General features: G+C 39.0%; 2 protein-coding genes across 3 annotated transcripts; one reads left to right on the forward strand and one right to left on the reverse strand.

The window, feature by feature from the left end:
- Window positions 1–451: 451 nt before the first annotated feature.
- LOC109239353 lies at window positions 452–1,977 on the reverse strand. Its single transcript, XM_019405906.1, has 2 exons — window positions 1,807–1,977; window positions 452–1,540 (listed from the first exon to the last, which is right to left on the reverse strand). Exons 1-2 carry the CDS (start codon window positions 1,975–1,977, stop codon window positions 452–454), a joined length of 1,260 nt encoding a protein of 419 aa, XP_019261451.1.
- Window positions 1,978–7,503: 5,526 nt separating this feature from the next.
- Window positions 7,504–13,064, forward strand: LOC109239366 (two-component response regulator ORR24-like). Of its 2 annotated transcripts, none has more exons than XM_019405921.1 (6): window positions 7,504–8,252; window positions 9,185–9,337; window positions 9,667–10,059; window positions 10,156–10,232; window positions 10,563–11,765; window positions 12,396–13,064. In XM_019405921.1, exons 1-6 carry the CDS (start codon window positions 8,129–8,131, stop codon window positions 12,468–12,470), a joined length of 2,025 nt encoding a protein of 674 aa, XP_019261466.1. In that variant the 5' UTR covers window positions 7,504–8,128; the 3' UTR covers window positions 12,471–13,064. The 2 variants fall into 2 exon arrangements, with proteins under 2 accessions (XP_019261466.1, XP_019261465.1); XM_019405920.1 differs by having other exon boundaries at window positions 7,506–8,252; window positions 10,563–11,825.
- The last annotated feature ends 8,298 nt before the right edge of the window (window positions 13,065–21,362 follow it).

Below are 21,362 nucleotides of genomic sequence, written 5' to 3' on the forward strand. Positions count from 1 at the left end.
TATCGGTGAAAATAGCCATCATGCATCTCTGGAAAGGTGGCTGGTGCATTACAAAGACCAAACGACATTCGCTTGAAGGCGATAGTGCCATAAGAACAAGTAAAAATGGTCTTCTCCTGATCCTCTGGGCATATAACAATTTGGTTGTACTCCGAATAACCATCAAGGAAGCAGTAATATTCATGCCCCGCTAATCTGTCCAACATTTGGTCAATGAATGGAAGTGGGAAATGGTCCTTGCGGGTTGCTTTGTTGAGCCTTCTGTAATCGGTGCAAACTCTCCACCCCGTCACGGTGCGAGTAGGAATTAGCTTATTTTTTTCATTCTCAACCACAGTCATCCCTTCCTTTTTAGGCACACATTGCACTGGGCTTACCCAGTTGCTGTCAGAGATAGGAAAGTCGATACCTGCATCGAGCCACTTAATTACTTCCTTCTTCACGACTTCTTTCATGATAGGATTAATCTCCTTTGCTGCTCAACACTGGGGCAGTGTCCATCTTTCAGAAAAATTTTATGCATGCAAAATGATGGACTGATTCCTTTGATGTCAGCAATTGTCCACCCTATAGCCTTTTTATGCTCGCGAAGTACTCTGAGCAATTTTTCTTCTTGCAAAGTAGTCAGGCTGGACGAGATAATTACTGGAAATGTTTCCGAGTTCCCTAAATAAGCATAGCACAGATGTGCTGGAAGGGGCTTTAATTCTAGCTTTGGAGCTTCCTCAATAGATGGCTTAGGAAAGGTCAGAGTAATAGGCCTGCCTAACTCCTCAAACTTCCTAAACCCATGGACATAATTGCATGACATGTCAAGTACTTGCTCAATTTCGCCCATCATCTTATCTTTAATGTCTTCTTCATTCCCAATCAAAGCTCGTTCAAGAGGATCTATGGGGCTCATATAAGGCACCAATGACGTAGCATTGCTTCCCACTACAGAAATCATGGTTAACTCTTCATAGTGGGCCATAAATATGAGTGCTTTGTACACATTAAATAGCTCCACTTGATCACCTACTCTCATCGTCATCTTTCCTTCACATACATCAATAATAGCTCGGCCCGTGGCTAAGAATGGACGCCTCAAAATAAATGGGACTTCCTGATCAGGCTCGTAGTCCAAGATAATGAAATCAGTAGGGAATATGAAAGAACCCACTTGAACTAACACATCTTCAATCACTCCTTCCGGATGACGAAGGGAGAGATCAGCCAACTGTAAGATTACCGTTGTTGGGCGTGGCTCACCCAAACCCAACTGTCTGAACACAGATAGCGGCATCAGATTGATGCTCGCTCCAAGATCACACAAAGCTCGCCCGACTGCATGCTTACCAATCGAGATTTGGATAGTGAAACTACCTGGATCCTTCAATTTCTGAGGTAGCTTGCTTTGGATTCTTGAGCTACATTCCTCAGTGAGTGCCACAGTCTCGAATTCAGTCAGCCTCCTTTTATTTGCCACTATTTCCTTGATGTATTTTGTATATTTGGGCACTTCTTGCAGGATGTCTACCAGTGGAATATTTATTTGCACCTGCTTCAAAATATCAAGAAACTTTTTATACGCAGCATTATCCTTCACTTTCTACAATCTTTGAGGGAATGAAGGTGGTGGCCTCGCAACTAATGGTGGCGGCTGCTTAGCCACCGCCTATTCAGCTGGCTTCTCAGATTCCTTTGATTTTTCTGATTCTGACTCTATAGTAGCCGGCTTCTCATTAAAGGTCACCTGTTTTCTTTTTTTGTCTGGACTTCTTCTAATTGTCTCCCATTCCTCAATGACATGACATTAATGGATGCCTTAGGATTAGCTTCAGTGTCACTCGGAAGAGCTCCAATTGGTTGAGTATTTTGGGCACTAGCAAGTTGTCCCATTTGGCGCTCCAAATTTCTCATTGCTGCGGCTTGGGCCTGCTGGTCAACCATCACTTTCTTTATCATCTCTGTTGTGTGGGCTTGTTGGTCCGCCATCAATTTCTTCATCATTTCCTCAATGTGAATTGTTGAAGTTGCCTGTTGTTGGTGGTCTATATTGTTGTTGAGGTGCTTGTGGTCGGTATTGATTTTGAGCACCTTGGTTTCCACCCCAAGAGAAGTTTGGGTGGTTCCTCTAGTTGGGATTGTAAGTGTTCCCATATTGGTTTGTCTGGCCCCTATTTGCATTACCCACAAAGCAGACAAACTCTGGATTAACTGGGCATAAGTCGCTCGTGTGACCCTCTTCACATACTTCACAAACTATTTAAACTTGTTGCACTGGCTGAGCTTGTTTCTTGTTAATAATCAATGTCATTTGATTGACTTGGTTAGTCAGTGTAGAAATCTGTGCTGATAATGCCGAGACGACATCTAACTCGAGAACCCCTGTAGATTTTTGCACCGCGTGTTTGCCCATTTTTCCTTGCCAATCCCGATTGCTTTTGGAGAATTTGTTCAATAATGCATATATCTCGTCAAAGCTTTTCTCCAACACTTGACCTCCAACTGCAGCATCTACCATAATTTTCGTTTCAGGATGTAGCCCTTCTATGAAAGTGTGAGCTAACACTGCGTTTGTCTGATTGTGATGAGGACAGTCTCTGAGTAGTCCCTTGAACCTCTCCCAAGCTGAGTATAAAGAACTCCACCGATTTTTTTGAAGGAGACTATCTCACTTATGATCTTTGTAGTTTTGCCTGAAGGGAAGAACCTTGCCAGAAATTTCCTTGCTAGATCATTCCATGATGTAATTGAATTAGGTGGTTCTGCCTTCAGCCATCGCTTTGCTTCGCCCAACAGAGAGAACGGGAAAAGTGTGAGCCTCACATAGTTTGGAATGACTCCGTTAGTGATATAAGTATCACTAATCTCCAAGAAGTTCAGGATATGCTGTTGTGGATCCTCGTGTGCAAGACCCATAAACTGCCCATTCGCATGAAGTAGCTGGATCATGCTCTGTTTTAGCTCAAAGTGCTCAGTGATCCTGGGCTTCACAATGCTGGAAGTGACATTAGCAATGCTGGGCATCGCCACCTCCTGAACAGCCATATGTTTCTCCTCTGCCATGTTCATAGGAAATTGAACAAGTGCCTGGAGATTATTTGTATGCTTTGCTTCCCTCAACCTCCTATGAAATATTCTCTCAGGTTTGGGTTCAAAGCCTTGAAGTCTGTCCTGGCTTCTGACCCTGCACATTTAATTAAAGTCCCTGAGATCAGAGCAACAATCAAGTAACGTTAGACTTGACGAAATAAACAGTTAAAGCAAAAACTAGAAAGTAGTCAATATTCAAGTCCCCGGCAACGGTGCCAAAAACTTATTGCTCCCAAACACACATCAAGTATACGTGGTCGTACAAGTAATAAAATGATAAGTCAAGTGTCGAACCCACAGAGACTTGTATCAACTACCTGCTAAATTTACCATGATTGTTATTCAGTCGAGCCAAATTCGAGTCAAGAATGTGATTATACTAAACTATAACTCTAAGTAGTAACTAAATTATCAAGCAGCAAAATAATGTTGTGTATTCAGTAGAGACAAATATTCCAGGGTTGTGATCGGTTCACCAATCCTATTGTGTTCTAGTTAACTCTCCATTTGGTACAATTCACTCATGGTTGCTAATTAATCGATAATTGCTCTCATAGCCTTCTCCCAAAGTACTACTCGCCTATTCCAAATAGATTAATGCCTATATTCCTATAGAATCAATCTATTAAGAATGCATTAAAATTACGATATTTAATTATGCACGGTGACTAGATATATTCCTATCCTAACCACAAATCCGCCCTCCTCAGAGTTAAGATCGTGCTCTTTTCAATTCTTCTGTAATCTAAACATGGCTTTCCCAAGCATAGCATAGATAGTAAATAGAACCTAGCTGCTGACCAGACAATTAAGCAATTAATCACAGAATTGAAGAAACAACCATATATTAGTGAATTGTAATCAAGGTTAAGTCAACGTTAAACAACAATATTCATGGCTAAATCACAACCCCACAACTATGGGTTTTAGCCACTCATGATAATAGCAAACAATTTCATAAGTGTTGGATAGTTGAAAATACTAAGAAAAGATGAAGAAAACTGAGATCTCTTCGCTCCCGAATGTTTCTCGTGTGTATTTTCTCTTCAAAGTGGCGTCTCCCCTCTAAAAATAAGCTTAGTCTTACTTTTATACGTGTTGGGTAGGTCTAGAGCCGAATAACCTTGTCCGGGCAAAGTTGGACAGAAATCCTGTCACCAGCGTCCAGCCTAGCGCTAGATGCCGTCCTTGGCGCAGGTAAATTTTACTCACTGTCTGGGGCGCCACAGGTAGCGTGGGGTGCTGCCTGTGGCGCTGAAAATCTCCCTTTCCCTTTTTTCGTCCGTTTTGGCTCTAATCTCGCACCTTTCGCCCCCAATTGCTTGCGGATGATTCCTACACATAAAAACACCTCGAATTAATACAAATTAACACATTTTACATCCTAAATCCACGAAACAAGAGTAAAACATGAGGTGATATACATATAAATATATACACTTGGCTGAATACATATGAAGGCACTTAAAGTTGGCACGATTTTTCATTTAGACACCTGAACTTAAGGGTGTTTCTAATGAGCACGTACATTACACGAACTTTGTTCCAATTAGACGCTCTTTTGACAATTAGTGAAACTTACGAAGTGTGTGCAACACACTCGTTGCTGATGTAGCAAATGGCGAATAAAATGAGGACATATATCTTTTTGAGTTTAGAAAAGAGAGAGGAATAACTATGTAAAATTTATTTAATGTGTGTTCTTGGTGTTCTTCACTATCTTCATGTGTGTTCTTGTTCCAACCAAGATTTTAATCCAAACTTTTAAGAGAAACTCCTCGGTATTTGTTATAACTTAACCTAAAGATTCCCCAAGACGACCCGAAGGCAACCCCAACATTAATTTCACAAACTTTCATCAAATCAAGTAACCCATTTTAAACCTTCAAGCTTTTTAAAGACCCCATTAATGGTGTTTCGATTTGAAATGAAGAACTCGGACTCATTTCAGTTTTAATCAATAGGGGGGCTGCTCCTGGAGAAGAGTGACGGCTGGAGATGGGTGGGGTGAAGAAGAAGGGTTTGGCGATGGGGGTAAGAGAGGAGGGTGGCGGAGGATTTGGTGGTGAGGAGGGGGGAGCTTGGCGGCGGCTGGTTGTTTGGTCTGGTACAAGCTAACTGAGAGTTCTGTAACGGAAAGGTGAATTCGAAGCAATATCTAGTAATTGAATTTGAGAGCTTAAGCTTAAATTAATTGCTTAAATTAATTGAGAGTCCTGTAACGGAAAGATGATTGAATTTGAGAGCTTAAGCTTAAATTAATTGCTTTAACCTTCAATTGGATATGAGTAGTGACACTGATAAAGAAGAAGAAGGAAATGGTGAAAGTGGAGGAGGCAATGATGGAAATGGTGGTGGACATAAAGAAGAAGAAGAAGAAGAAGGAAATAAAAAAAAAAAAAAAAAATCTGTTTTTTGGGCTCTTCACGCGCCTATGTTGGGTGAAACTCACTCTATATGCCAACTCAGCAAGAGTGCCTAATTGGAACAAAGTTCATGTAATGTACGTGCTCATTAGGAACACCTCTAAGTTCAGTGTCTAAATGAAAAATTGTGCCAACTTTAAGTGTATCCGTATATTCAGCCTATATACTTTAAGCTAAACATCACGTATCTATGATGCAACTATGTAGTGATGCAAGTAGCGCAACCCCCACCCCACCCACCCACCCACCCACCAATAAAAAGCACTTATTTTCATTTATAGACCCCTATTATCTAACGAAATACAATGTCGTACTGAACAAATGCCTCGCGAATGGGCTGATTAGTCATTTCATAAACTAATTAATGGGAAGTCTTTTCCTTAAAAGTTGAAAATAAAACCTTAAATCACGCAAATCAAAGAAAGTAATAGCTGAAATGAAGGTTTCTAAATCATTTCTACAAAAGGAAAAACATCATTAGCATTTAAGTCCTAAACCATCATTAATTTGACAAGATTCTTCACGGATTTTCCATTCTACTCATCCACTTCATTTCTAATAATTTTACCCTTTTAGATAAAAAAAGTATTACGAATAAAAAAATAAAACACTTTATTGTATAATATAAATCATACTAAAAGGCTACATCATGAATTCCCAAGTATATCTTTCTTCAACAAATATTAACATTTTTTAGAAAATAAGCTATTTTTAATATTATAATTTTCATCGATCAACTTTCCTAATAAATTATTTAGGAAAATAAACATGAGAAAACTCGTTTATTTTCGTTAAAAAGAAAAGTAAGACGTTACAATTCGAACCTTCATGTTGTATGTTCTAATTTCAGTAACCTCCTAAGTCTTAACATTTGTTGTCTAATAAGTCTTTCTTTTCCTTTATTAAAGATGTAAAAATAAGAAATATTTTTAAATCTTCATTGGTTGGCAATGTTTCTAGATTAGGTAAATCCAAGTAAGGTTCAAGAGAACTTCAGCTGTTAAACATATGATTAGTTAAATAAAAGTCAAGTACTTTTGAAACATAGGGCCCGTTTGACATAATTTTTTTTCTTTTTACTTTTTCGGAATTAGTGTTTGGCCATGAAAATTTCAATTTTCACTTGAAATTGAATTTCAGAAATTTTCGGAAATTTTAGCTAGCGTTTGGCCATAGATCGCAAATTTATTTTGAAAAATCTGATTTGGGTGAAGTTTGGTTTGAAGATGAAAATGTGTTTGGACATACCTTTTCAAAACATATTTGCCAACTTTATTTTGGAAAAACATGTATATAATTCCCAAGTTTTGGGATTTTTGCCCAAAATCAGCTCAATAGCTGATTTTCGGATTTGGGATTTGGCCAAAATGTAGGCAAAATTTATAGCCAGACATGAGTTTTGAAAATAAATCCCAAATTTATTTTGGCAAAACTCATGGCCAAACGGGGCCTTAAAAACTTCAAAAAGTTATTTTTCAAAATTTTTACTTCAAATCACTCATAAAAATTAAAAAATAGCTCCAAACTGTATTCATGAAAAAATTACTTTTTTCGGGAATTCGTAATTCTTATGTCCAAACACCCACTTAAGGATCGTTTGGTTGGAAAAAAGTTATCTCAGGATTAATTATTCCCTGATTAGTTATCTCGGGATTAGTATTTCACCTTTCCATGGGGATAAAAAATACTACAATCCCGGAATTAGTTATATCGTAATTTTCTCCCAACCAAACATGAGATAAACTCTTATTAAATTTAGTCACGAGATTAGTTATTTCTTATCCCTTGTACCAAACAACCCCTTAATATCCAAATTGGAAGGCCAAGATTTCTTGAGTGTGAACAGTGTAGATAGAGATGAGTCACATGTGATCATTTCCTTAAAAGTCTACAAGCTCAGTTCCAAACAAGCATGCTTCTTGTTCAGTAAAGTTGAAAAAAAGCTACACAGAAGACAATAAACAAAACTATACTATATATATTCACTTAACTGGCAAACTACATAAAACAATATAGCTTTATGTCCATATATAAACATAGCAAAAAATATCATTATTTTATTACTACCAACGTCTTTTTGTGAGCAGAAAAAGCAAAAGACAAACACAGGGAAGAGAGAGAATAATAGGAAGAAAAAGTTAAAGTCTTGATTGGTTTTTTGTGTGTGTATTATTTGGTGTAGTGTATTTGTTAAGTTGAAAAAATTCAGTCTGTTTAGGCCACCACTATCAATTTATTTTACAGCTTTACTTATTACAACTCCAAAAGTTTCAATCTTTGTCTCTTTAATTGATCTTTTCTTCAGTTATTTGATTTAGTCAAGCTGTTAGTTTTTTTTGGGTTTTCAAGAAAGATTTAAGAAAGTGACCCTTTTTATGTTTTTATCCCAAAGTTCTAATCTTTTTCTCAAGATTCAGTTTAAGTGATCTTTTTTCTCTTCTGGGTGTTTTTCAATATATGGTTTTAGATATGACTGTGGAGGAAATTAGAGGAAATATGCTAAAGTTTTAATTTTTTTTTTTTTTTTTTAATGGTTTTGTGCTAAAGTTTTAATCTTTTTCTCAAGATTCAGTTTAAGTGATCTTTTTTCTCATTTGGGTATTTTTAAATTTGTGGTTTCAAAGATGACTGTGGAGGAAAGGGAGAATTATGATAATTTTCCTATTGGTATGAGAGTTCTTGCTGTTGATGATGACCCAATTTGTTTGAAGTTATTGGATGGATTGCTTAGGAAATGCCAATATCATGGTATGTTTCTTCTATGGTTTTTGCTTAATTCTTTTGGTATCTTCAATATTTTCATTTTGGGGTTTTAATTTGGAGTTGTAACTGAATTGGTTTGTAATTTGAGGCTAATTGCAATTTCTGCTGTTTGAGAAGTTGTTTTCTTTTCTGTTTCTTTTTGTAACTGTTTTCTAATTCAGACTTTCAAAAGGAGCAGTTTAGATCTTTTTTGTATTTTTGAGCAGTAATAGGAGCAGTTTAGATCTCAACTTTTAGATAAGAGGTTTTCAATTGTTTTCCATAATTCCAAGACTGTCATGTTTTTCAATTGTTGTTAGTTGACACTTAGCTTTCTTTTTTTCTGGTCATGCATGGTTCATTTTTCCTTTGTTTTAGATTGTGGCTTTTCAACAATGAAAGTCAAGTAGAAAAAGAGTAATTTTAGACTTCTTTTGATTTAATTTTAGGCTTTTCTTTTTATAGTTTTAGTACTATGTAACTGTTAAAAATAAAGTCCAAATTCTCCATTTTGTACTCTTTCATTCTAAGTTAAAGTTATCAATATGGTTCCTAAGAACATATTTGAATTTGATCTTTCAATTTGTCCCTACGTTGCACGGACTCTCCAAAATGTTGCCGCACCAGTGTCGGATCCTCCAGAAATGTACTACTTTTGGAGGATCCGACACATATCCGACAATATTTTTGAAGAGTCCGAGCAACGTAGATTTGTCCTATGGATAGACTGGTTTGAAGCCTAGTTTTCTCTCATATGTTCATTGGAGTTCAACTAAGCTCATGTCCCACTGTAAATTTATTGGGAGATTTGAAATATTTGGTCTCTGTCGTTTGGAACTTCCTAGAACTGATTTTCTCTCAGATGTTCATTGGTTCTTCTGCGGAGAAAATCTTTAGTTACATTGCAAATTTTCTGAATATGATCTGTTGTGTCACAGTAACTACAACAAGTCAGGCAAGAACAGCGTTGAAGATGTTGAGGGAAAACCGAGATAGATTTGACTTGGTAATCAGTGATGTCCACATGCCTGATATGGACGGCTTTAAACTTCTGGAGCTTGTTGGTCTTGAGATGGATCTTCCCGTCATAAGTAAGTACAGTCAAACCTTTCTATAACAACTTTTCTTTGTGCTGACGTTTTCCTTGGCTTTTATAGTGAATGACTGATATATACTTATAATAACATTCGACGTTTAGATATTATTTGGTTGTTACAGAGAGGTAAAATATAACATTACAAGTCGGTTCCGAGAAAAAGTTGATGTTGTTATAGAGTGGTCTAACTGTATAAATCCCTTCACTTTTCTTACTTGTAGATCTATCCTTGATGTTCTTTCCCTTGGCTTCCGTTAGATAAAATATTCTTGCATCAAGCTTTCAATATCTTTCCCTTTACTTATATTGAACTATTTTGTTCAGTGTTATCAGCAAACAGTGATAGCAGACTTGTAATGAAAGGAATAACTCACGGTGCTTGTGACTATTTGGTGAAACCTGTCCGGCTTGAGGAGCTGAAGAATATATGGCAACATGTAATAAGAAAAAAGAAAGTTGAACCTAAGAACCACATCAAGTCTGATGATCAAGACAAGGCAAATCAGGGAGGTGGAGAAGGTGGCAGAGGACCACAGCTTTCAGGTAACGCAGATCAAAACGGGAAGCTTAACAAGAAAAGGAAAGATGAAGAATATGAAAGCGATGAAAATGGAAATGACGATGACGATCCAACAACTCAGAAGAAACCTCGTGTTGTTTGGTCTATAGAGCTTCATAGGAAGTTTGTTGCAGCTGTTAATCAGTTAGGCCTTGAAAGTGAGTTCTTTAGCATTAATATGGTAGTGTTTTTCTATCTTTATTATGGATGTTTCCATATTAGCAGACTGGTTACTCATCCTGTTTGTGATGCAGAAGCTGTTCCTAAGAGGATTCTCGACATGATGAATGTTGATGGACTTACAAGAGAGAATGTGGCTAGCCATCTTCAGGCATTAACCTCTCTTTGTTCTTTTATAATTCTATATATTGCGATTGAGTCCTGTTTCTTTACGAGTTTAGCTGGCTATTAAACTTAAGAATGGGAAAGATCATGTAGAAATTTTCTTGCTACATTTTCACAAATGTTAGTTAGCTAATGTCTGCATTTTATTTTTAAATAAGCATTTGAAATACAATGAAGGGAAGCAATGCAGTGATTCTCTATAACAATCACAATGGTGTTCTATGAGTTGTCCTGTGCGTAATTTCCTTTTCTTAAGAGAAGCACAAAGGTATATAGTTTGAAAAGTTTTAATAACGCTTTTATTTTTGTGTCACAGAAGTATAGGCTCTACTTGAAAAGGATCAGCTCAGAAGCAACCCAGCAAGCCAACATGGTTGCCGCATTAGGTGGAAAAGATTCTGCGTACATGCGAATGGGTTCACTTGACGGGCTGGGTGGTTTTCGAACATTGGCTGGATCCGGAAGGTATGGTCAGGCCAGTTTATCATCATCATATGCATCAGGAGGTATGCTCGGCAGGCTAAATAGTCCTGCCGGTGTAAGCCTTCGCAGTCTGGCATCATCGCAGCTGCTCCAACCTAATCATGGTCAAAGTTTAAGCAACTCCATGAATTCTTTTACGAAGTTGAATCCAAATGTTCCACCTGTAAGCCAGAATGCTAGTTTATTCCATGGAATTCCTGCATCGTTGGAGCTTGATCAATTGCAGCAGAGTAAGCATGCCATACACATGGGAGAACTGAATCCTTTGGATGAGCACGGACTGCTCACAGCGGCCAGTAGTACGTTCACGGACTCTAGATCTTTTGTTGGTAACTCAAACAGCTCGTTGTCCAATGTCTTAAATAATCCTATATTGCTTCAAGTGAACTCCCAGCAACCACTGACAGGGGGAGGATTTGGAAATCAACCTTCTCTCAACGTCGCTTCTTTTAGCTCTGACGCCTTTAATACTGGAGTAAGTGGTTCTTCCAATTTTCTGGACCATAGTAGATATACTGAGAATGGCCAAAACTCTATCCAGCCTGTGAAGTTCCAGTCAAGTTCTTTTCCTTCGACCGAACCTTTTAGTAAAAGCCATTTGCCTCAAGATAGGGTAAGAGAGAATAGCACTTCAGCCGGCCCTCATTTGCAGAACGACACCGTTGATTTTTCTTCCTCGACCATAGTATCCCTGCCTTTTGAAGCTTCAAGAGGAGAAACACAATGCCTGGAAAGTTTAGGGGGTGGTGTTCAGATTATGAACCAAGCGCACTGCCAACGGTGGCCGGATCAGAACCAACATTATTCCCAGAACTCAAACCATATTTTTGGCAACATGAGCTCTCAAGTTTCCAGCAATGGTGGCGTGGTGTCTTTACCCCATAGTATGGACCAAAACAATGAAGTGGTCTACAGAGGGGTAGACGTTTCTTTGATTGGCAGATCAAATGGAGGTTCTTCAGCACTCATACAACATAGTCCCGACTCGAGGACGAGGACAAATGAAGACTATCTCTTGGAGACAACAAAGCAACAAGTTAGTTTTCTTCCTCAGGGCTATGGCTCCCTTGATGATCTAATGAGTGCAATGAAACGGGTAGGATAACCTTTTTTCCACTTGCTTTCTTATTTTTTATAGCTTTCAAATGTTTTATTCTGAAGTTATACGTATTAGATTCTAAGACCTGAACGGTAATCTAGAACGCCACATACAAATGTTAGTTGGATATGTACTATTGAATTTGAAATAAAGATGAATTCCACCGCCTCTTGCAGAAATGCAGGGTAAGGCTGCATACAATAGACCCTTGTGGTCCTGCCCTTCCCCGGACCTCACCCATAGTGGGAGCTTAGTGCACCGGACTGTCCTTTTTTTTACCTAATTCCTCAGTCTCAAGCTATGTTGCTCAGACTCTCCAGAAATATCGTCGGGTGCGTGTTGGATCCTTCAAAAGTAGTGTATTTTTGAAGGATCCGACACGGGAGCTGCAACATTTTGGAGAGTCCGCGCAAGATAGGTCTCAAGTATAACTGATCAAGCTTTTCTTGAGGAAATGACTCTTAAATTGGTTATTTGGATTAGTATATGTAATTTGTTTATATGAATTTGCTCTCATATTGCAAGACATAAATGAACATACTAAAGGATTTTATTTCTGTGATGCAGGAGCAACAAGATGGAGCCATGTTAGATGGGGGAGAATTTGGATTTGATGCTTATTCTTTTGGGTCGGGTTTATGAGGTTTTGTAACTATCATTTTAGGAAGAGGATTTTAGGAATGTAGCATGGTTTATTTACTCATTTAGGATTCCGTAACAATATGCCTACAAGAACTACCAGTGCACCCCTGCCTTCTTTTTCGTTGTTCATTTCCAATCCAGGAACGAGGTATTGATCGTAGAAAATACTTAAATGCTTTCTAGTTGCTTCTAAAGGGCCAGTTCTGTGAGTTCCAACGGACCATTTGCTTTAGACTCAAGTAATGTATATATATGCGGAAAAAAAAAGTGTATGCATATAATAAGATTGCACTCATGTTGAATTCACTGACTCTGGATCCTGATCCGCCTCTAGAGGGGCTATATAGACGAGTCGACCATGTCTGCAGATTCATGTATCAGTGACAATAATGTTGTGAGAGATCAGAAGCTTGATACTAGAAACTGCTTAGTTCATGATAGATTTGTCTGGCTTTAATGAAGCAATAAACTGTCTCTGATGCTTCTGTTTAAAGCTATTTTTAGTATGATCTTAAAATTTGTTTCAGTTGACTTCTCTACAACTTTCAGGAATTTCAGGACAGACAAGTGAAAATATCAGGCATTTTAGCATAACCATGATGTGTACTAGTAGAGATATACGGTCAAACTTCTGCATACCTGCCTCATTTGTTCTAATATTTTTTGACTGTTATAGTGAAGTGCTGTTATAGAGGACATATATTATAACATAACATAAAAATCGGTTCCGAAAAAACTTGGCTTTATAGTGAATGATTGTTTATAGTAATGTTGTTATAGAGAGGTCTGATTATATATATACCTAATGAAAGTACAAAACTAAGAACATTGGGTTCAAATTTAAGTAACTAAACAGTTACTTATATTATAATCCAAGTATTAATGAATTGCCGTATATACTTTACCTCAAATAATTATCATTGTTTTCAGTTTTCCAAAAATTTTACTCCAATAGATTTGGTGGGGTGTGCCAGGCCAAGGTTGTAGTGCAACACCAAGGCGACACTTGAAAGTCCCGATAGCAAGCTACCGTAGTGAACTTCTCCCTAGAAAAATTGAGTTAATATCGTGTAAGTCGATGACCCACATATCAGATATTAAACTGATAAGAACAGATACTACACTTGATCTTAGCCAAAAGGCCGAGAAAGGTATGCTTTTCAAAGTGCAAGGTCCATCTGTTTTATACTAGTTCCCTGCTATCTTAGCTTCCTTCCGCTTCCAGTATGGGACAATACACAACAGAAACTGCCAAGAATTCTTCCAAACAGAAAAATCACAATTCAAAAGGACAAAAAGGAAAGATTAAACTCTTTTCTGACTCAATCAATGTTTCTTTTACTCAACTTGAATGCTTCCATAGAAGCAAAATAGAAGAAAACCCAAACTCTTCTTGATTGAAAGATATAGGATCTTACTTCTTAATTATTGTGACATGTAATATAGAATACTAGAAAATAATCATAATCAAGATGCTGGTAAGGAAACAATAGACTAGAAATGAAAATAGATGCTTGCTCTACGATATAAAAAAGGTATAGAATCCAGATCAAACTCGGATTTATCTTACTTAAAAAACTTAGGTTAATTGGAGTCGCCTAAAGGGAAGGAAATTTTCTGAACCCTTGGTTTTAGTATAAGATATAAGTATGACGAGAACAATATTCTACAACTAGAAATTTATTTATTCATCCTAACTTATCCATTCACTATCTATTATTTGATTGACCAATTCCTTTTAAATTAGAATGAGTGATGTTGCAGTTGTAGAGCCATTAGCCATTGACTCTTCCTTGAAACTTTTCATCCACGCTGTCTAGTTCTCTTGTTGTCCAAAGCTAATTTAATCGTTTTGAGGAAAAGACCAAATCAGTCTTTGAGCCATCCTAATAATTCATAGGCGTTCTCATTTTTTACCAACATAAAACTATAAGCAGGATATTAAGCCGAGGGTCTATCGGAAACAACCTCTCTGCCCCATTAAGGTAGGGGTAAGGTCTGCGTACACACTACCCTCCCCGGACCCCATTTTGTGGGATTTTACTGGGTCGTTGTTGTATAAAACTATAAGCAGGACATGTTAACATTTTGGCTTTTATGATAATGCAAAAGATGACAAAGTGGAGTAACAAGAGATAAGCTACTCAATACCATAACATCAGCTCATTGTGAATGCTTAAAGTTTTACGGAGAAGCTAAATTTTGAGCACCAAGATGCTGGAAATTTTTGTTTGAAATCATCTGACTGATTTCTGTGTCCTTTACAGCTTGTTTGGATGGTTGTTACTTGTTGTATCGTATTGTATTGTTATCCAAAACAATGTTTGTTTTGATTGTTTCATTAAAATTAGTTGTATTGTATTGTTAAATCAATTATTCCGGAACATAAAAAGTCCCCTTTTTTGAAACAACCGATTTGGTGTGGTAGGATTGTTTCCTATTTTTTCTTTCCAATTATGCCCTAACTTATTACTCCACAATTCTATTTTATTCTTTATCGTTTTTCTATTTTAACTCCAAATCTCCAACTTATAACCTACTTTGTTTTTTTATCAGACCAATGTTAAAGGTGTTTTGCTGCCTTCTATTTTATTTTTTCTCCTAATTTGCTTGTAACTCAATTCTAATTAGTTGTGCTCCTTTGTTTTGCCTTCTTCTGTCTCGCTCCTTTGTTCTGCTTTCTTATTGTGTTTTGCCTTCTTCTGTTTTATTTTTTAAAATTATTTTTATGCATATTTTTTGATAAATTTAATATTTAAACAATTGAGGATCAGTTACCGTACAATACGACACAGTCAAACCAAACAATAAAATATTATTTAACAATAATAAATAATACAATCTATCCAAACATTGTATTCATAAAACGATACGGTACAATACGATACAATACAATACAATACATTATAAAACGATGGGGAACAATGATCCAAACAGAGTGTTAATTTTTTTCCATGTGAAAATTTAGGCATGAGCACAACATCAATTGCATGTATTTAAAACACTCTGGACTACAATCGGAGGGGTGTGCCAGGCCAAGGCAGTATTGCAACACCAAGGCGACACTTGAAAGCCCCCGTAGCAAGCTACCGTGGTGTACTTTCGCCCTAAGAAAATTGAGTTAACATCGGAGTATGACAAGGGATGAACTATTCAAGACCTCAACATCTTCCAACTGTGAATGCTAAAGTTTTACTAAAAAAGGGCAGCCAGATGCATAAAGTATGTTACGCAGCGCCTTCTTGAGATTCCTTGGAAGGGCGACGTAAGGCTAAGCAACTGATGTCAGTGCAGTTACTGTCCGCCAACTGAGGTCCCCTACGTACGCTAGACTAGATTGTCAGTGCTGTACGTGAAAACCAATGTCAAGAGCAATTGAGAGAACATTAATGAGAATTGAGAATGAAAGAAAGCTTGATTGCATTAATGAAAGCTATTACAGAAAAGCAACGCCGTGTCGAGGGGAGAGACACCACTACAGAGAATTGATTGCTTGCTAGAAAGTTTGATTGCTTGATCCCCCCCCCCCCCAATAATGCTTAAAAAAATAATCCAAAACTACAAGACTAGACTTGAATACGCTAGAGAAACATAATGTAAGTACTTGAAATAAAACTACTCTATATTTACAATGAAAATGACTTAGTTTTCTATAAGGCAGCAACAGATCCATTGTCAGCAGCATTGTCTTTGGCATCAGGTCTGCGCGCGCGACGCTGTTGGAATCTGCCTGCGGCTTGGCGCTGGCGAGGGATATTGGTGGGGCGACAGAGGCACCTGCGCGCTTGTCACTTTGCGCGGCCAAGACCACGGGGCCGTCCGTGGCGCTAGGCATTGGGAGGCTTGCTAGGACGCCACGGGGCGCGCCCAAGGGGTCATGGGGCATGGCTGGAAAGCCGCCCATGACATTCTCCCCCACCTGAGTTGGCGAAGTCCTCGGCACCTTACTTGCAAAATAATCTTCAATGAGGCTCTTGTAGGCTTTGAGGTTTGTTCCCCTCTCCCAAGTATTCTCTTCTGCATCACAGCCCTGCCACTTCCCCAAGAACTCTTGGTGATCTTTCCTTGAGGCATGAATCACTCTGTCATCAAAGATAGCTTCAACACGCCTTTTCCCGGTTGAATTGGGACCTCGAATACTGGGTATTGTGAGCTGGCTCCTTGAAGGATCCTCCGTGTCTTCCTGAAAAAGTTTCAGGAGACTGACATGGAAGACAGGATGAATTTTCGACCAAGTTGGGGTATCCACCCGGTATGCAACTTTCCCAATGCGCCTTTCAATGGACAAGGGTCCAATGTATTTTTGCAATAGGCGAGGGTCATGGACCCCCGCAAATAAGTACCGCTTTGGGATTTTGACCATCACTTTGTCTCCTACTTGATATTCAACAAAGCGACGATTCTGATCAGCATGCCTCTTCATCCGCTTTTGAGCTTTGACAAGATAGCTCCGCACTATCTCCAGATTCCTCTTCCACTCTTTTGAGAAGCTAGCAGCTCGAGGAGACTTAGCCATGTTTGGTGCATTCATAGTGTGTGGGAGTAGCGGTTGCTGTCCGGTAACAATTTCAAAAGCGCTTTTGTTCGTACTAGAGCTCTTTTGTGAATTGAAACACAGTTGAGCAGCATCCAGAAGCTTCACCTAATTCTTCTGCGATCCGGTTACAAAGTGGCAGAGATATTCCTCCAACATACCATTGAACCGCTCCGTCTGGCCGTCAGATTGCGGATGAAAACTTGAGCTGTGACTCAATTTTGACCCCAGGCACTTAAAGAGTTGTGTCCAAAAGTTGCTAGTGAAGCGTGAGTCGCGATCACTAACAATATCTTTGGGCAGGCCCCAATATTTGACGACATGAGGGAAGAAGAGTCGAGCTGTATCTTCTGCTGATATATATTGTGGGGCTGCAATAAAGGTGGCATACTTGGAAAATCGATCCACCACAACCAAGATAGTTGTGAGATCTCCGACCTTGGGCAATCCGGTGATGAAATCCAGGGAAACGCTTTCCCAAGGTCTCTTTGGGACAACTAGTGGTTCCAAGAGTCCCGTTTGTGTCAAGCGGTCCGACTTGTCTTTCTGGCATACTAGACAAGTCTTCATATACTGAGCGACATCATCGGCCATTTGAGGCCAATAATAGGCACGATGAAGTAACGCCATGGTGCGTTCTTCACCGGGATGGACGGCCCACAGAGTATCATGACATTCTGCTAGAAGAGTCCTCCGCAGATCTCCTCCTTTCGGAACATAAAGTCGGTTCCCTTTGACTTTCAGAAAACCATCTTCCATGTAGAACTGGCGAGTCTTGCCCTGTCCTACCAAATCAACAAAATACTGAGTAGCAGGATCCTTGTTGAGTAGATCCTGTATCTGGTCCTTGATGGAGGTGGCTACTTCGCTCCCCCTTAGGGTGGCGAGTAGGCACACCGATGCTAGATCAGCTCTCCGACTGAGTGCATCAGCAACATGATTGATCTTTCCACTGCGGTACTCCAGGTTGAAGTGGAATTCAGCTAGGAGTTCCTGCCACCTGGCCTGTCGACCATTCAGCTTCGGCTGGGTCATGAAATGGCTGACAGCTGTGTTGTCTGTCTTGACCACGAACGGGGTTCCCAGCAGATAGTGCCTCCAAAGGCGCAAGCAGTGGACGACAGCCAATAATTCTTTCTCATGGGCGGCATAGCGCCGCTCTGCATCCTTCAGCTTCCGACTCTCGTACGCTACAGGGTGCCCTTCTTGTAGCAAGACTCCGCCGAGGGAATAGTCAGATGCATCTGTTTGTACCTCGAACGGCTTGGCCAAATCAGGGAGGGCCAAGACGGGGCTACTAGACATAGCCGTTTTTAATGCGTTAAAGGCCTCCGCTCTCCTTGGTCCCCAATCCCAAGGTGTGACCTTCTTGAGGAGTTCTGTCAATGGCACTGCGATAAGGGAGTAGTTCTTCACAAACCGCCGGTAGAAGTTGCATAGGCCAAGGAACGCCCTCAAGGCGTGGACATCCTTAGGCGTCGGCCAATCTGTGATGGCCTGAATTTTCTGTTGGTCCATCTTGATGCGTCCTTCCTCGATGACATGTCTGGCGGAAGGGCTGCACCCCAAGGGGTGAGATGTAGACCATTAGTGGCTGTTTCTACTGATCGAACCCGTGACCTATAGGTCACACGGAGACAACTTTAGCATTGCTCCAAGGCTAAAATCTTTGAGCACCAACTTGCTGGAAATATTTTGTTTGAAATCATCTGAGTTTCCTTTACTTTTTCCTTAAAGATGAGGCAAGGAATGCAGAAATGCTTCATTTTAATTTAGGATTCTTGTTCAATTCAAAGCTATCCAATCAGAAGATTAAAGAGCCAAAAATACTCATACAACAATAGCTATTGAAAATCCAATTAGCTGTTGTAGAAATAAAAATCATAGCTGTATTTAGACCAGAACACTTTTAGACTACAATTGGAGGGGTATGCCAGGCCAAGGCTATAGTGCAACACCAAGGCGACACTTGAAAGCTCGGATAGCAAGCTACCGTATTGAACTTTCCCCTTAAAAAATTGAGTTAATATCGTGTGAGCCGATGACTCACATATCAGATATTAAACTGATAAGAATAGATACTACACTTGATCTTAGCCAAAAGGCCGAGAAAGGTATGCTTTTCTAAGTTCATGGTGTTGGGTTTGTTATGTAATAAATAATAACAAAAGAGGTGTGAATGGAAAATGGTGGAAAAAAGAAATGGAGGGATGACCCGCGACCCGGTCCGGTCTAGCCTATTTTTCTTTCCCGGATTAATTTAAATTCGTTTTAAATTTTCCGCAAAAATTTCCAACAGCCATGGCTGTTCTGAAACAGTGTCACACCTGTTCCAACAGCCATGACTATTCTGAAAAGTCGCAAACCTCTTCAGAGGGTCACACCTGTTCCAACAGCCATGACTGTTCTGAAAGGTTGCAAACCTCTTCAGAGGGTCACACCTGTTCCAACAGTCATGACTATTCTGAAAGGTTGCAAACCTCTTCAGAAACATCACCAAGTTGGCTATAAATAGACCTTCAAATCCCAGAATATTTACTTATGAAATTTTCTGATTATCTTCTTCTTCTTCTGCACTAAAATTCCAGTGTGTTTTGCTGATCATCGGCGTTTTTGGTACCAACACTCCGGTGAGTTAAATCGTTCTATCCTGGGAGGATATATTCCATAACCTCGGGTACTTGAGGGGAATAATTTCCTTAAAGACACACTGTGTATTCAGTGGGCTCGATTTGTTCCTTCAACGTTTCAAAAATTATTTTGAAGTTCGAATATTATTTTTCAGAATTGTTTCTACTAACTTTCTGTTTCTGTTTTCAGAAAGATTATTATTTAATTTACAGCAATACAGATTGATAACAATCTTAAGGAAATTATATTTATTATATTCTGTATTCTGTCTGAATTTTACTATTCTGATTTGAAGATATAAAAACTTCATCAGGATATTGAAATTCAGAAAACGATTTGAAGAACATAAAAACTTCATCGTTTTTCTGTAAAACAGTATATAAAAACCTTAGTTGTTTTTATTACGTACTGTTTATTGATTACAGTATTATTTACTGTTTTGGTTTTGCCATTAATTGATTTTTTCTGTTGTTGACAGTAAGAAATGGCAAATGAAAATGGAAATCCTTCTGCGACTGTTGGTGCAACGAGGATAGCCTCGTCAAGCCGCACTGCTGTTCCTCCGGCTGAGAAACCGGTGAAATTTTCCGGAACCAACTTCAAAGGATGGCAGCAAAGGGTGTTCTTCTGGCATACCACACTTGGTATGCAGAAATTCACTAGTGAAGAGCCTCCAGTGCCTGCTGCGGACATGCCGGACAATGAAAAGTTCATGGTTGTTGAGGCGTGGAAGCAGGCAGATTTTCTTTGCAAAGGCTATATCTTAAGTGCTTTAGAAGATGACTTGTACAATGTCTACAATGCAATGAATACTTCGAAAGAATTATGGGACGCACTTGAGAAGAAGTACAAGACAGAAGATGCATGCTTGAAAAAGTTCGTGGTTGCCAAGTTTCTAGACTATAAAATGATAGACAGCAAAACTGTGGGAACCCAAGTTCAGGAGCTTCAACTTGTTTTTCACGACCTTATTACTGAAGGTATGGTCGTGAATGAAGCATTTCAAGTGGCTGCTATGATTGAAAAATTGCATCCTTCGTGGAGAGATTTCAAGAACTATCTTAAGCACAAGCGCAAAGAAATGAAGTTGGAGGATCTTGTGATACGTCTAAAGATCGAGGAAGACAACAAAACAGCTGAGAAGAAGTCTCGTGGAAATTCAACAATCATGGGAGCTAATATCATTGAAGAGACTGCTCCAAAAAGTAAGAAGAGGAAGAGGTCTTCTGGACAAATTAAGGAGCAGAACAAAAAGAAATTCAAGGGCAGCTGCTACAATTGTGGAAAAGTTGGTCACAAAAGCCGTGATTGTCGCCTCCCGAAAAAGGATAATAAGAAAGGACAAGCCAACATAGTGGAGAAGAATAATGACATTGATGATCTTTGCGCAATGCTTTCAGAATGCAACCTAGTTGGAAATCCGAAGGAGTGGTGGATTGACTCTGGAGCCACTCGACATGTTTGTGCTATCAAAGAAGCATTTGCGACATACTCTACTGCTGGTCCCGAAGAAGAAATTTCCATGGGAAAAATGCAACAGCCAAGATTGAAGGTTATGGGAAGATATTCCTGAAGATGACTTCCGGCAAGGTGTTAACACTCAACAACGTTCTTCATGTTCCTACTATTAGGAAGAATTTAGTTTCTACTTCTTTACTTGTAAAGAATGGATTCAAATGTGTATTTGTTTCTGATAAAGTTGTTGTAAGCAAGAACGAAATTTATGT

The sequence above is a fragment of the Nicotiana attenuata genome, unplaced genomic scaffold (genome assembly GCF_001879085.1).
Source record: "Nicotiana attenuata strain UT unplaced genomic scaffold, NIATTr2, whole genome shotgun sequence".
NCBI lineage: Eukaryota > Viridiplantae > Streptophyta > Magnoliopsida > Solanales > Solanaceae > Nicotiana > Nicotiana attenuata.